Source organism: Lycorma delicatula, chromosome 11 (assembly GCF_047948215.1).
Source record: "Lycorma delicatula isolate Av1 chromosome 11, ASM4794821v1, whole genome shotgun sequence".
Classification (NCBI taxonomy): Eukaryota; Metazoa; Arthropoda; class Insecta; order Hemiptera; family Fulgoridae; genus Lycorma; species Lycorma delicatula.
The window spans coordinates 37,610,153-37,627,032 of record NC_134465.1 but is presented as its reverse complement, the minus strand read 5'-3'; the positions used below and the strand labels follow the sequence as shown (position 1 = coordinate 37,627,032).

General features: G+C 28.7%; 1 protein-coding gene across 4 annotated transcripts in view; it reads left to right on the top strand.

Moving 5' to 3' along the window:
* Window positions 1–16,880, top strand: part of MFS16 (major facilitator superfamily transporter 16) — a 119,235-nt gene that overhangs the window by 45,149 nt on the left and 57,206 nt on the right. For all 4 annotated transcript variants that reach the window (XM_075378337.1, XM_075378339.1, XM_075378338.1 and 1 more), the window contains exon 6: window positions 2,187–2,401. In XM_075378337.1, the coding sequence (XP_075234452.1) occupies window positions 2,187–2,401 (215 nt within the window). The remainder of the gene's footprint in view (window positions 1–2,186; window positions 2,402–16,880) is intronic.

Genomic DNA, 16,880 nt, shown 5'->3' with positions numbered 1-16,880 from the left:
TTCTGTTTATCGATATAGATTGATATTATTGTGTTTTAAGAATAAGTGACTAAATATTTTTATACAGAGAGTGCATTTGTAATACCAGCATTTGGATAATATTAGTGTTTATAATTCATATTAGTGGGTGCCAAATGAAGATCACATTGCCCATTTTTATATCTTGAAAACTCATTCTGATATTTTAAGAGACCCCTGAGAGGTAATAATTAACTTTAAAAAGCAATATATCTAAACATAATAAAAACTGTTAAATGATGAATAGCTTTGTATTTTTGTTTGGAAACTTCATAACAAAACAGAATGTCAGATTTTGTTGCAGACTAAAGCAATTCAGTCAACAATTTTTTTATAAAATGATGAGCAATTTGATTGTTTGTGCAATGAAATCATCTAACAAAATAAAAATTCTTGGTGCAAGTATCATTAAAATCAATTTGACCATGTTTGAATGATGAATGATCAGACAGGCAATGTGACATTATCTGTAACAGATGTTTTATAATGTTATATAGATAATATGCTTCAGTTTTTTATTAAGCTCATAGTATATTTTAAATTGATGTTTTTATTTGTAAAAAAAGTTTCATTTTTTAATGAACAAAATTTGGTCATTATTTAATTTAAATGGTTAGCCAGTTTGTGTAGCAGTCAATATAAGTCTCTCATTTAACCACATCACTATAATAGTGCAGATTTTTATTCCAACTTTTTTAATAAGACGGTGAAGGGCAAAGGAAGGCATCCTGGTTAAAGCAAAGATGTAGTGAGATAGGAAAGAATATAATTACTGGAAAACTATATACAGTGTTAGGAAAATAAAGTTAAAATATCTTAGTGAAAATGGAAAAAAACCACTGAAGAAAGTGGTAACAACTGGGATCAGTAAAGACCATATTGCAACCCTTGTTTAACATTGAAGCTTTATCAGTTGCAGATGTGAAGCTCTTGAGGATACCAGGTCAGTCAAATATAAACTAGTCTTTCGATTTTAACATTTATAAGTACAGAATAAAAGTACAAAAATATTTATTTATTGGTCTTCTATGTTTTCTTGAAGTTCCATTGGGATTTTGACTGTTGTGAAGACTTTTCCAGTTGACAGACACATTTTCACCTTTACAGGGCAAGACCCTCCACTGCTGCACCATACTGTACTTGTTGGTTTCAACTCAGGAATTAAACAATGGACTCTTCTTATCGCATTTGACTAATTGATGCAAATATTATTTTCCTCTTGCTGAAATTGAGTCAGGAACCTTTAGTGATGTTGGGCCTGTTTCTGATTTTAGGTCAAAAGTCTTGGAAACTGTTTAATTTACATATTGTGCATACTGTGATCATTATGGAATGGGCAATTCCACGACTGATACCCACTTCCGAAACAGTTCACATTTTCAATGAGGTCATGGATCAGTTGAATGTTGTTCGCTATCACACTTGTCCTTGAATGCCTGTTATTTTCTTTAGCTTTATGTTCCCTTTAAATTTGCTTGCCCAGTCTTAGACTTAGGCACATGACTTATCTCATATCCTCAAACTGTGTGTACAGTCTAGTCAAAATTTTGGAGGGTTTGATGCCCCTCATTTGTGAGAGACATTTTGATAATACATTTTCTTCAACCGATGATGAACTTCTTGTTTTGACATGCCATTACTGACCATGACTTGTATGTAAAGGCAAATGCTCCATCCCCTCCAATCTTCACTGTCAATAAATTTCCATCCCAGCCCATTCATATTTGTATGAGAGCTGTTGAAGACAAATGTTTGGTTTATACTTCACTGACCCTTTTATATCTTATGATCAGTTATTCAATGTTCTGACTGTAAAGATGAAATTGAACCTTCCTTTGAAGGAGAAATTTAAGTTGGCTCCCTTAAACTCCAACTTATGTATAAGTAATATGTTGTGGCACCCACTGTGAAATTGATAAAAATTTTAGTAAACCAAGGAAAATGCATTACAAAGTTTTGATCCAAAATGATGGGTGGATGTAGTTTCAGTTCATCATATTTTCAAGTTATTCAGATTTCCAGTAAAATATTCATTCAAATCATCCTGACACTAAGAATGTTTTACACTAAATTTTTAATTTAGATTAAGATAAAATCTGAAACCTTGACTGCTCTTAAAATTAAAATTTTTATTATTAATTAATTTTTCTTCAATTTTTGTTATTTAGGTTTGATATTTGGTATATGGAATTCACATACATCGATCGGTAACATCATTGGTTCATTGATTGCAAGTTATTATCTTGAAATCGATTGGAGTCTTTCTTTCATCATGCCTGGTCTATTAATGGCATGTATTGGTTTTCTTAATTTCTTATTTCTGGTCTCCAACCCATCTGATGTAGGTTGTACTCAACCTAATCGTCCTAGTCAACGTGATAAGGCCAGTTCTTTATTATTTAATTATAATTAGAATTAAGTAGTATACAAACTTAACTCATATATTAGGTATGAGGTAAATGTATTGCTGAGTATCATGTGTGTATAATGAAAATAATAAGAGTTTTATTACTTAATATTTAGTATTTTCTCTATAACTGTGTGAGTTTGTTTCTAGTTGAATTAAATTATTCTGTACTTTTAAAAGAATTTTTTCAGAATGTGGAAGGTAATAATAATAATGTCGGGGAATTTTTGGAAGATGATCTTAGTTCAGTAACTCTTTGAAGGTCCGGTGAGTTATTGGTGTCTGACATCACTTGTATAAAATTTGAGCCTATATCCCAATAAAACTTCTTTTATACTCATTGTATAAATTGATTTGTTTTTTTTTTAAATGTATAAATTGATGTGTAATTTTTTGTGATGATGCAATGAAATTTCACTGAGTGATATTCAAACAATGATAAATCCTGGAAATCATTTACAAAAATAGTCAAAAGTGAAACTGATACCATGATAATTTGAAAATGGCAATTTGTAAGCTTGTGGTCCCTGTTCGGGCACCATTAAGCTTCTATACTACACCAAATTAAAATTTTTTACAAAAATAAAAAATTTTATTTCTAAAGAATAAAAAAAAGTAAAATAAACTTACTAATGTTGGGATTTGCGAAACAATGAACTAAGACTATGCTGCTTGATAAATTTACATCCTAAGATTGCTCTCTCGAGTTTTACAAAAAGCCAGTTACAGTAACTCAACACATCAAAAAATGTTACTAACAGCAATCAATAATTATACATTATTTACTCGTTATGAAACAAACTATTTGTATATATAAAATAAAAAATAGAACACCCATTATTAGTCACATGAAATTCGTAGAACCCTTATTATCCTACTTGAACATATCCAAATTTCATAAATCATCTTATTAATACGGAATTGGCCAATCTGAAATTAATTCTAGTTATAATTTTGAATTTAATTTATCATTATAACAAGTAATATTTTTAATAGTTCTTTATAAAATAGTTGAAAGATTAGTAATTTTGTAATGGAATCATGAAGTATTTGTATGGAGAGGTCTTTAATAATTGTTTCTCATACATGTATACAGAATAAAACATAAATTGCAAACCTCCTGAACAGTTTTTTGAACAAAGTCACTACACTCAAAACTAACACCAACGAATCCCAACAAACTGCGTCTTTTCGTTGGTCTCCTAGTATAACCCCCACCACTATTCCTGAGAATTATTCAGTCTATGTGAGTGCTTGTATGCACACTAACTTAACGCTTTCTGTGGAAAAAGTTTGTTCCCATTTCGAGCATGATGTCATACTAAGATAAAATTTTATTTTTAGAAGAATGTGCGATAAGAACTGAATCATGCCGTGATTATCCACAATCATATTAACAAATCTGAATAAATTCATTTAACTTTGCGTTTTAAAATCATCCGTCGACGATATAATAAAAAATTTGTAAAATAAAAATAAAATAACCAACTTAATTAAGCCCTATGAGCCTAATTTCGTCAAAATTTATAATGGTTATACTATTACTGTATAATTTTGGTCTCTATAGAACAATAACAATTTTTTATTGAAGAGTGTTTTTTTATAATAACGTTATGAGATAACTGGGTGCGGTTTGCAGCATTTTTCCTTGTACTAATGGGCTACTTTAATGAATGTATATTTCACTCTTTTTGATTAAAGAGCTCAATGAGACGAGAAAAATTATACAATTAAAATTAAATTCTGATCGCCAAATCCAAAATTTTAGATAGCTATGACTTGTATGCTCCCTTTTAATGTTTTGGTTATTTGAGGTTTTCTGATTCTCTCTTGAAAATCTTTTCCAAATCTCAGTAACAGAGGCTAACTCAGTAAGCCCTAATTTATAGTATTCAGCCTTCCTGGGGTGGGGGCGGGGATGAACAGGGGCAGTTTAAAAATCTTAAATGGGCATTTGGTCATGTGATACATTGTTTTAAGGATTTTTGCAAGACATGCAAAACAGTAAAAAAAAAAAATAACTCCTGACTATTTATACAAAAACGGTGACCACAAATGTCATTATGTTAATTAAAAATTTTAAAAATCAATTATTAAAATTTTTCATATATTTCTTTCAATTAAACGTAGTCTTGAAGAATTTTAGTTAATTTAAATAAATAACAGTTAGTAATTTAATTACGTTTTCATGTGTAATTATTTCTATCTTTTATTTTAAAAAAAGTCCCATATTTTTAAATAAGTCTCATGAATTAAAAATACTGCCTAATAAATTATTTCAGTTAAATAATGTTATTGCTTCTTAGGACCAGTACCTGTTATTATGTATGTTAACAGCCCTATAAGCAAATGAGGATCATTAGTGAACAATATGTTAAAGCAAGTGTTGTTAATCTCTGGAATTCAACTGTCCTATCAAAATCATCTTAAATAAGATCTTGTACTAATTAAATCTTATATGGATGATATTTATGTTTATTTAATACATTTTGCACTGATACTTTTTTTTAACCTCCAGGACCTGCTTCAGAGTATGAGATGAATGATTTGTTATATTCAACTTGGCCATATGCACTAAACTTTTTTATTGCATTTTGTTCATGTTGTAGCAACGTTGAGCATTGTATGCTCATGTTGTGACAATTTCTGATTTGTCGGTACTGTAAAATATAAAACTGCCAATTAATATTTTATTGTCTTGCTGTGTTGCAATATAAATTTGTTATCAGTTGATGTAAAATTTATACTGCAAGACAAATTTAACGTTATTAAAAAGATTTGTCAGTAGAATGTTTTTGAATGCCTCAGAATTCTGATAATGATATCTGACAGGGGTATTTTATTTAATGATGTATGTTCACTGCATTATTAATTTTATTTATAATTTATAAGAATATCTGAAATCCAATTTATGATGTATTGAAATATCATGAATGTGTTCCTAAAATAAACAAACTTATGACCTTTTTTTAGTTCCGTAGTAATTTCAATTATTTTATAATTTATTATATTATCAGTTGATTATTTAGAATAAAATTATAAAAGTAATTTAGTAGGATTTTAAAAATTACTCTAGCCCATTGGAAAGTCATGCTGTAAAACTGTAAGTGAAATTTTGAATTACTATAAACTCCTGGAAGTAGTAGTTACTTGTTCTATGGTTCTCGTGAAAAGTAATAGCTAGATGTTAAAAACTAATTGTGAATAATCTTAGCTGCATGTGAATGTAACTATTAATTTAATTAAAATTTTAATTAATCATTAAATTCAAAATTTATTAAATGTAGTTGAAAATATTATTTATAAATGTAAAATCTTTTTGTTATATAGAATATAAAAACATTCAAAACTGGGCTTAAGAATTATTTTTTATACATTTAAAACATTTTTGATCAAAATGAATTTCATACTTCATTTTATTATTTCTTTAGATTTTTTAGTTTGAATTATTTTAATTAACAAAAATTGAATTGCCATTGTTTAAGTCATCCTGTATAAATTTCATTTAATATGCAGTATGTGTTAACATTTCTTTTCTTGTCGATGAGTTGTTTTAGTTTGTTTCATCATTACTTCTTAGATTGTGTTACTGTCTACATAAGTGTTATTAAAAAAAATTTTCTTTTAAATCATTTCAGTGTTTAATCAGATTTGCCTACAAATGAGATTATTCGATTTTAACATTCATGAATTACTTTTGTAAATTACGGCTTGTTTCCTTGCTTAATTGTCAACTTTCATGCCTACTATACTTTCGTTAATTAAATCCAACTAAATTCTATTACTAACTTGCATTAAGCTTTTGTTGAGATGGGAAAAATTTTTATAACTAGTAATTATTGATGAGTAGATAGTAGGAATCATCGGTATTTTATATTAAGTTATTTTTAAACTGTTGTGTATTTACTAACGGTTAGAGCCAACTAATTACAAAATATTGTGGGCAGTTCTTATTTTCAGCAGATGACATAAATTTGTACCATCATTCATTTTTCCATTTGTTTTGTCATTGATAATTATGTATATGTCTGAGAAATGTATAATTTCATGTAAGTACCAGTTTTTTATCTGACTAATAAAAAAAGTTGTTACTAGATTTAGAATTCAGGAAAAACAGAAGGTTTAGCTTTAATTAGCCATAAGTTAATCTGTTTGTGCCTACCTTCCCTCCTGCATGTACAAATAAGAGACTCATACAGGCCTGTAAGCAGAAGGTCAATACTTCTACTGAGCACTAATAAAGAAGTGGCTGCCTTTTGGTTACTAAAAGATGTTAGTGTGGTACCACAAATGGACATAGAGCAGCAGATGACAATTCAAACAAGTGGAATAGTGGATTATAAATCATTACCTCTACATACTTACAATCACTGCATCCTTCGCATAAAAAAATGTGATTTCTAGCCAAAACTCATAGAACATCTGTGTAAAGGAGGAAAGGGTGGGTGGGTAGTGAAGTTAACTTGCTAACATATTTCTTCTTTTTGAGAGATCGGAACTGAGTTACAAACCACAAAAAGGAAAACTTTAAGGTCCCTCCAGGTACAGCTTCTCAGGATGTAAAGTATGTCTTTACTTAAAATAGAAGTAATGTTAGGATAATAAATTTTGTGTCGATTGGCTTAATTATTTGTTTAACAAACCGAATTATGAATTCCTCAAGAAGAGGGTTCAGGCTACCTTACAGAAACTCGTATATTCCAAGAATTGTGTGATACTGTAGAAATTCTATTTTTTTACGATAAACCATTCAGTCCAGATTTCCACCAGAGATTTGATTTAAAGAAAAGTCATTTTTTGTGTATTTTAAAGTAGAACATTTTCATTAGATGTGTATTGGGTGCAAATTTATGTAATAACAAATGGATACCTACTAAGGACATTTTTAAAAGGTTTTTTCAATTCAATTGTAAAGGAAAATTAATTTTAGTACAACATTAATTTAGCTTATATATATATATATATATATATAATATTTGATTAAGCATATTTTGTTGTGCAGTGTGTTGCTATTAACAAAATCACTTACAAACACACCAAAATAGCAAGCAATTCAACATTAGTTATAAGGTACTATGTCATGCAAGCATTACTGTCATTATATATAAAAACTAACAGTTGTATATAATAAGTTATTGTTAGAATTAACCATCTTTACTAATGCATTATTTTATAACTGATTCACATATTCAAAAAGCCTTTTATAGAATCGATAAGTTTATTATTAAGGTTGATACTTTGGTATGGTCAATGTGATTTTTTGTTAACAAATCCAATGTGCATCTTAAATCCATAGCATTTAAATTTTAAAGTTGCCCATAAAACCTACAATATTAGTAATAAGTTTCTAAGCATGATAAAAAGATACTTGAGAGATAATTTGGGACAAATTAATAGAAATGTTCCTGTAACTGTGGCCTCCTAACCTCATACAGTGTTGGATTGGTCATTGATTTATACAGAATGGTCCAAAAAAAATGTACTCACTGTTTGCTAGTCCATATCTCATGACAAATCTGACTTGACTTAAAAATTGTTGGCACAGAGAGGGTTATGGTATGTAATGACCACCAGCAGCTTCTATACAATGCCCATGGCGCCAAACTGCAAACTGTTAGTGTACCTGGCGTAATGGCAGCACATGACTCTACGATTTTATCACGTAGCTTGCCGACTGTTGCTGGTTTTCGTCAATACACAGCATTCTTGACATTCCCTCAGAGGTAGAAGTCCAAAGGTGTCAGATCAGGAAACCAAGGTGGGTACTCAACAGCACCTCTTCAAACGAGTCACTGTCCAGGTAGAGTTTTATCAAGGTACAACCAGACATCTCGATGGTAGTACGGCTGGTCTCTGCCTTGTTGCACGTAAAAGGGTTCATCACCATATAGGTTTTGGATGGCAGGCAAAATCCTTGTCTGAAGCACATCAAGATACATCTCACCAATTACAGTACCCTCGAAGAAGAGGAACCAATCAAACTACACACTGATAGACCATATCACACAGTAACCCCTGATAGATTCACTCCCCTGTCCACATGAGCGTTAGAATTTTCAGGAGTCCAGTAGACACAATTGTGGCGGTTCACAGTATCAATAAGTTTGAATTGTGCCTCGTCAATCCACACAAACTTCCCTGTAAATTCCTCAATCTCACCAACTCACCAATCATGTAGTGAAACCATTCACAGTACTCCATCCTTCGATCTGGGTCATCCTCATTCATGTGTAGCAGTCTTCAGTCTTCCTCATGTGTAGCAGTCTTGGAATGTACACTTTCCACTTTGCACTCTTCAGAATGTGTCTTACACTTGATCATCTCACCCCACTTTTGCATACTCCCCGGTTCACTGATTTTTCTGGTGATAGGGTGAAATGTTGCAACACCGGACTTGTAGCTGTTTGTGGTCGGCCAGACCTTTCTTTGTGCACAACTTAAACAGTTTTGTCAGCTTGAAATTTATTGCGAATGCAGGTTTCAGTACAGCCTTGTGTTCAACAAATAATGAGTGAATCTCAGCCATTGTTGCTACTCGACTCTTCTGCTGCACTGGCTAATATGACTGACTCTTTCCACTACCAACCACCTGTACTTGTGTGGCATAAATTTTCAGCTCTGCCTACCATGACAAATTTAATACCTTACACTACACTACACATTAGATTAGTAAGTGTAAGTCTTTTTGTTTAAATATTATTTAATTACAAACGTGATTAAATGTTTTTGGACCCCTCTATATACAGCAAAACTAAGAAATTTCATCATCATTTAATCCACAATCATTATTAAGAATAGCTCTGATACTACAAGACTTGTTTGAGAAACGTGAATTCATCTTGCTCTGATTGTTGCATTTAACAAGATAATGTATGATAGCACCTTTATTCATAAATAAGTATTTCAGTAATGAATCATTTCAGAATAAAATTTATTAATTTAATTTTTTATTTTTTTCAAATTTATCAGTAGTCAAATTTATATACATATAGTTTATTAGTATTATGAAAATTTTCATTCTTTTTAAAAGTTTTATGTTTTTCTGCACATTTTGGTCTGTTTTGTTTCAAATTAGTCATATTACTGAAAATGTGTATGTGTAAACTTTACATTGTTTTATCAGATATAAATTTTATTAGAATTTTTTGCCTTTTATCCAGCGGTTTAACGAAGTAAAAAGCATTTTTTTTTGTTACTCAACTTTTTGGGCTTTGTTCGATTTTTTTAAAAACTACTAGAGATACAATTCTGAGATTCAGTTGTTTTATTTAATTCTTCATGTCAAAAACCATATAACACTGCCAAATTTTCTCTGTAATTGTGTTCCAAGAATTTCAGTATGGTTTAATTTTATCCAAGAGCCACATTCAGGATGAATCATACCATAGGTGTAACTCAAAAACAAAGCGTTTACAAATATATGCTTATAGAAACGTTTCTGAGTATATTTATGTTTCAAAACATCTCTTAATGTATTATTGTCTAATTTTGAAACATGTTTTATTAAAAAATAAATAAAATAAAATAAATGTTACATTTTAATAGAGATGAGGATAATTATTTACTATTCTTATTTTACTCAAGATATAGAGATAGAATATGTGTAGTTTTGATTTATATATGTAAGGTTTCAGCACTTTCATGTAGGTGAAATTTTTTTAAGTTTTGTGTAACCTTAGTATTTTCTGCTATGTTGCTATTTGTGTTCAATAATTGATGTTTTATATAATAATCAGGATAAGCTTATTTTGTTGTGTTTATGTTTTCTGATATACAACAATCCATAAATTATTTAATATACATGTAAAACTTTTTAGAATTATTATTCTTAGTTTCTCATTAGGTGATAATTCACTAGAAGAAATATATTACTGCAGTTTCTGTCATTTGTATTTTATTCTTGCTTCACAACTGTTTATAATTTTAAGAATTCATTTTCTTTTTTCATAGTGAACAACTGTAGGCTTAATGTAATACAGACATGATCTCTACCAGATCTTTTAGTATTTTTGTTAAAAAAATAGAAGTTCAAGGGAAAAAATTATAAAAAAATTTTTTATTTATTTTTTATCATAATGATGTGTATAGAAATAAGATGATTCTTTTAAGTTGACCTGTCAATCAAACACTGAGAAACACTTTATTAGATTTAAATGTTCATGCTTGTACCGTGAATATGTATGACCAGTATGTCAATATGCATATATTAAAACAGCGCGCAGTGATCAGATTTTTAACAGCAGAAAATGTGAATCCTATGAATATTTTTCATCATTTAAAAACGGTTTGCAGTAGTGAAACTGTTGAAAGAAGTACTGTGAGTTGGTGGGTGTTGGAATTTCATGAATATGAAGCTGGTAAAGTGACAATTGAGGATGCACCTCGCAGTGGATGACCAGTTTCTGTGACTGACAAGAAACATCAAAAGGAGATGGATGAATTGCTTCAAAGTGACTGGTGAATCACCCAAAATGCATCGCTATTCAGTTAGGAATATCTAAAGAATGAGTAGGTCATATTATCAAGCAATTGGGTTACTGTAAAATCTGTGCATGATGGGTACTGTGCAAACTCTGATGGCTCTCCACAAGCTGAAGTTTGAGCCTGTTCCGCATCCGCCATACTCACTGGATTTAGCTCTGTGCAACTTCGACATCTTCCCTATCTCAAGAGGGATCTCAACGGTAATCATTACACCACTGACGATGAGGTAAGGAAGCTGTGGCCACTTGGATTCGAGAAAGACTGCCAGAATTTTTCAGTGACAGAATGCAAGAACTTGCTACCCACATATGTGCAAAATTTATCAGCCGAGCCTTCTACATTGAGGTTGTATGACCACCTTGTTATATGAGATAATTGATTGATAATTGGATGGTTGGGAAAATTCATTAATTAAATTTTCACAGAATTAATGGTAAATTGTTTAATTCACAGTTAATTAAAGGTTAACAATTTACCATTTGTTTATTTATTTATTTTCCATTAACATGACATCAAGTGTGGAGAACCAAACACAAAAATATCAAGTTGTATGCTGTTAGAGTTAGCTTATATGAAAAACAGACATTTATTTTTAACTTTTAATGAATAATTGTTAGTAATATGAAGTCTACAAGAAAATTCATATTAGAATCCAAGAATTAAGATATAATTTATTTCAGGAACTTTTGCTGTACAAATGAACCATCTTGATTAGTTTTATTGCTCTACTCTTTTTCTAAAGTCTGAAAGTTCACATTATTATTATTATATCAATGACTGAAAATTTCTATGCAAGTTATATCTTTATACTTTTTAACTCAGTTATTTCTAAGCGGCTCTGTTATCTCGATATCTTGTTAACTGACTCTTACTTTGTTTAAAAAATAAAATTTTAATAAAAAAATGCCTAATTCTCAGACAACTTTGATTTTGATAATGATAACTCTACTTAAACTCAAGTTATTTTAAGCGGTCTAATTTTTTATAAGTTAGTGGACACCTAATTTATTAAAAAAAGGTTGAATATTGGATTTTTTCTCATTTTATATCTTATTTTTCAGTTTAATTTATGGATTTTCAAAGGCCCCTCCAATCATTAAACAATTTGGTTTTCATCTTTACTTAAACTAATTGTTTTAATAATATTTTAAGGTACTTCAAATTATTATGCTTTGCATCTTTATTTTTAATTTCCGTTACCTTAAATGTAACAATAATTAGTAATGGATTTTGTTGTAATATTTAATTATTGAATTTTTTTAATATGGTTATGGGAAAGATTTTTTTGCGTTGTTTTGTGGTTGTGAGTTTTTTTTTATTAATAACTCTGTAATCATAACCTGGGTGCTAAAATTAGGTGAATAATTAAAAGTAATCATGTAGTATACATACACATTGCATTCCATTCTGCTCAACCTATGCTTTTTGTAAAAGTAAACTTTATTTTATTTTGTTTTCATACATAAGAATGTAAGTATATTTATCACATTGTTTAAACTTATGGAAATATGTATTTTCCTTTGTTATAATGTGAGATCGTATAGTTTCCACCTTCTTTTAATTTTTTTTTAAGGATTTCTGAAAATTTAGTCGTGTTTTTGTTTTATTAAATAATACCACTTGAAAAACAAATAAAATAACTCGCATTAATGTTATAATTTATGATTTATCATCTGCAATACTTTTGACAAAGGAGTTGAATGAAAAGTCAGTAAAAATTATCTAGAGAAGTATTTTAATGAACTTAAGAGACCATATAAATAAATATTTAAACATGTACCATTTATATAAGGTGTATGACAAAGTTCTTCTGGGACTTTCATTACCTACTCATGAGAATTGAAAAAGTTCATAATAAACTTATGTTCTAAAATGCTTCGTTTGTAAGTTACAACTAGTGAAAGATTTCAGCTATTCCAGTGAAATGAAGTCATACTGAAATTTTTAGGATGTTAATTAAGGAGTAGAATTAGTGACTTTTATGGTTTTTGACTTCAAACAGCTAATAAAATAGGTCTATGAATCATATCTGCTATATTTTTTGAGAAATCTGGGGTAAAAAACCCTGTTTTTATGTTTAATAAACTCTTAAAACTTTTAAACATATTTTACTACAGAAGCTGTAGCATTACCATTATACACCAGAAATGAATACTATATCAATGAATTCCTTTATTATTAATAAGAACAGCATTACTTCAATGGTAAATGATCACATTCAAACTAAAATCACAGAAAACCTTTGCTAACGACAGCACAGTTCACAGTACTCGATATACTTGTTGTACCTTACAGAATGATTTAAACACTATAGTATTGTGCATTGTTTATCAGCTGTTGTTATTTTATCGTCAACTTAGAAATAGTTTTTCAAATAATTATTATATTTTTGCCATTAATAAAAAAAATTATAGTAATAATTTTTAATCATTTATTTTTATTTTACAATCGTGTAATTTTCAGTTTTTTTTTTAATTTTTTTAGAGCAATTTTTAACAGTAAATTTTGTTTTTACAAATTTTTTATTTCACCAAAAAGAATTTGGTTTTTGTTTACATTAAGTACGTACTTTTCTGACAAATGTAGTAATGTACTGTTTATAATTAAAATTAATTTTTTTTTAATTTTTTTTGTTTTATTCAGTTTTCTTAAACCATTTTAAAATTAAATTTATTTTCGTAAACCATTCAGAATTAATTTCTCTACAAGTTTTGTTTAACATTTTTTTTGTGTTTATTACCCTTTTAACGAAATTATTGTACATAAAAAACAGGGTTTTTTTTTACCCCAATTTATTGGTTTTCACCCAAGATTTCTCAAAAACTACTCAGATACCCATTTTGTTTAATTTTTCAGGTCAAAAACAAAAAGAAATCAGTAATTCTGGCACTTAATTAACATTCTAAAAATTTCAGTATGTATTCATTTCACCAGGGTAGCTCCAAGCTGTAATCTGAGCGAGCTCTTTTTACTAGCTTTAACTCGCAAACAATGCATTTTAGTTTATTATGATCTTTTTCCATTATTTTCATGAATAGAATAGGTTATGAAAATTCTGGGAGAACTTTGTGATTCACCTCCTGTATATTTAAATAATTTTTTTTATTTATGTAAATCATTAAAATAGCATTACCTATTGTTATAATCTAAATGTTTATATGAATGTGATGCATTTAAAAAACTTTTAATTGTAATTAAAAAGTTGTGAATTGTATCATGTGGTTTAATATAAGTAAATGTAGTCAGTTACCTTAAGAAAAACAATGATATTAGTCATTGATTTTAGTGATATTATCTAGTTTTGTAATATAAAATGGGATTTATTTCATTTCAAGGGAGAAAGAACGTTCAAGGGAGAAAGAAGTTTAGTGAGAATTAGTCAACCAATTTTTAGTTATTATTTTTATGTTTTAGTTTGGATTTTCCCTAATTTCTCACCAAAAAATATTGATTTATTATACTTTACATTATGTTTTATTGGTGTTGCTCTGATAAATGTCTTCCCAATAGATTTCTTTCATTTCCAGGCTGTTGCCAGAGAAGTTCCTTTTAGTACTCTTAAAGTAGCACATCTCTCCATACTTCACGTTTCTATTATTATTTACTGATCTGAATAGAATATTTATTTATTTGATGGTTCATTAATTATTTACACACACACGTGCACATGCAAACACACACACACACACACAGCATCTAAGGTGAATTATAACAAAATATAAAATTTATGTATATAAATGCAGTACATATGTAGATTATACTAGTAATATCTTAAAAAATAAAGAGAAACTGCAAAATATGCTACTTGAAAAAATATATAAGTGAAATACATCACAGTTAATTTAATAAATCAAAATACAATATAATGATAGGGAAAACATACACACATCCACATATATATTTGTTTGTTTATTCATTTGCTAGTTATACTTCAAATTCTTTACTGTTTGTAATTAAAAGTAACTACTGTATTTTTTATGAACATCAGAGATAGTGTTTATAAATACACTAACTTGTTAAAAATATAAATTAGTATATGTTATATTTCTTTTGATAGTTCTTTTTTATGTTCTAAATATTTCTTTGGTGATTTTATAAATATATAAATAGAATAAGAAAGATATTTTATTTATCATGTGTGTCATTATTTTACTATTTGATATTTCTGTGTCACTGATTGTTTCTTTTTTTTGTGTTGTACACTATCAGAGAATTGTTTGTATAAAAATGTAATAATGTTGATTAAATATAGAAATAATTTTATATTCTTTAATTGAAACTGAATTTAGAATATTGTTAGCACTATGAGTTGATCATTTTAATTTTTTTTTAGTCTTTTTATTTATCTATAACCAGTCAACCATAAAACTTTAGAATAAATCAACCATTATAAAATAAATTTTAAAAAAATTATTTTATTCGACTTACTAATTAACGATAGAATAATTTACTACATGTTTAAATGTTTCCGTATTTTTATGAGTTTTGTAGATTTAAATATGTATTTCCTTATACAGAGTGCTTTAGTAATTGCTGTAAATAGTAGTGAGTGCTGTAATTGTAAATTTCTGACAAAATGAGAACATATATACAATTTTTATTGGATGCATAGAAAACTGTTTTTAGTTAACACACAAAATAGGTGCTGACATTGAGCAACTTATGTTAAACTGGTACAAGAATAGAGATTGTCTTGTGTTAGTTGTAATATACAATAATTTTTCACCTATTGTAATTTATCAGTCAAGCCTCTTGTTAGTTTATAAAATGTATTGTGAATATTTTGCACAAATCCTCTATACCCTCGACCTTGTTAATATGACCAAGTAATTGTTTTCTGTCTACATAATTTATTATTTGCTACTGTCAGCATGGTCATGCTTTGTGTAGTTCAGTGTCACTGGTATAGGCTGCTGCTACAGAACATTCTTCCAAGATATGTGTGTAAAATATTAAAGTAAGAATTTTGATATGGTGGTGATGTAGATGTACATAATTCTTCATAATCAAAAAACTAGAAATTTGAAATTCTTCAAAGAACTAGAACAACAGAGATAATAAATTAATTACGTTATTGGGGATTGGTTTTACTTTTTTTTGTTATGAATAACTACTGCTTTACAGAAATTATTTTTTTCTTATCATTTAATGGAATTGCTATTTCATTGAACAAAAATATTTTGCTTGTTATCTAGAATTATTTAAAATACAGCTAATTAATTATATGGTTTTAGGAAGTAATGTTTGTGAAAGTCTCATCTTTAATCTCATCTTCGCCATCATCATCTTTATCATCTAATGAAATGATAATGGTTTATTAATAAGAGTGCATTGAAGATAATCTGTTTGTGTAATTAGGTATTTTACCTTACTGTGTATAATATACTAATTATAATTCATTTTTACTATTTATAAAAATACTTATGTAGTGTAAATAGATAATAATTATTCCTACTATATATTTATTTTTATTAAATTGTTACTATTTCTTAGCCTTATCTAAAACTTTTTCCATTGTTTGTTAAATGGGGCAAAATGTTATCAAATTTGTGAGAGATAGAAATGCATTGTTGCCAGCTGAAGAATTAATTTTTTTAAACCTTTCAATAAAAGGAGATTCTCAGTTCAAACTGTATGCATTTTTTAATTATATAAATTCAGATGTTACTTTTTACCAAATAAATTAATTTCATTGATTTTTTTTTCATAATTTTTTGAGCTGTTTGGATTTGCTTAAATGTTTTTGACTGGTGAACTTGAATGACACCATTGCATTGATTGTTGTTTGGACTTTTTGTTGATATGAAATATCCACATTTCATCACCAGTTATGATGTGGAAAAGTAATCTCTCTCTCTCTCTCTCTCTCTCTCTCTCTCTCTCTCTCTCTCTCTCTCTCTCTCTCTCTCTCTCTCTCTCTCTCTCTCTCTCTCTCTCTCTCTCTCTCTCTCTCTCTCTCTCTCTCTCTCTC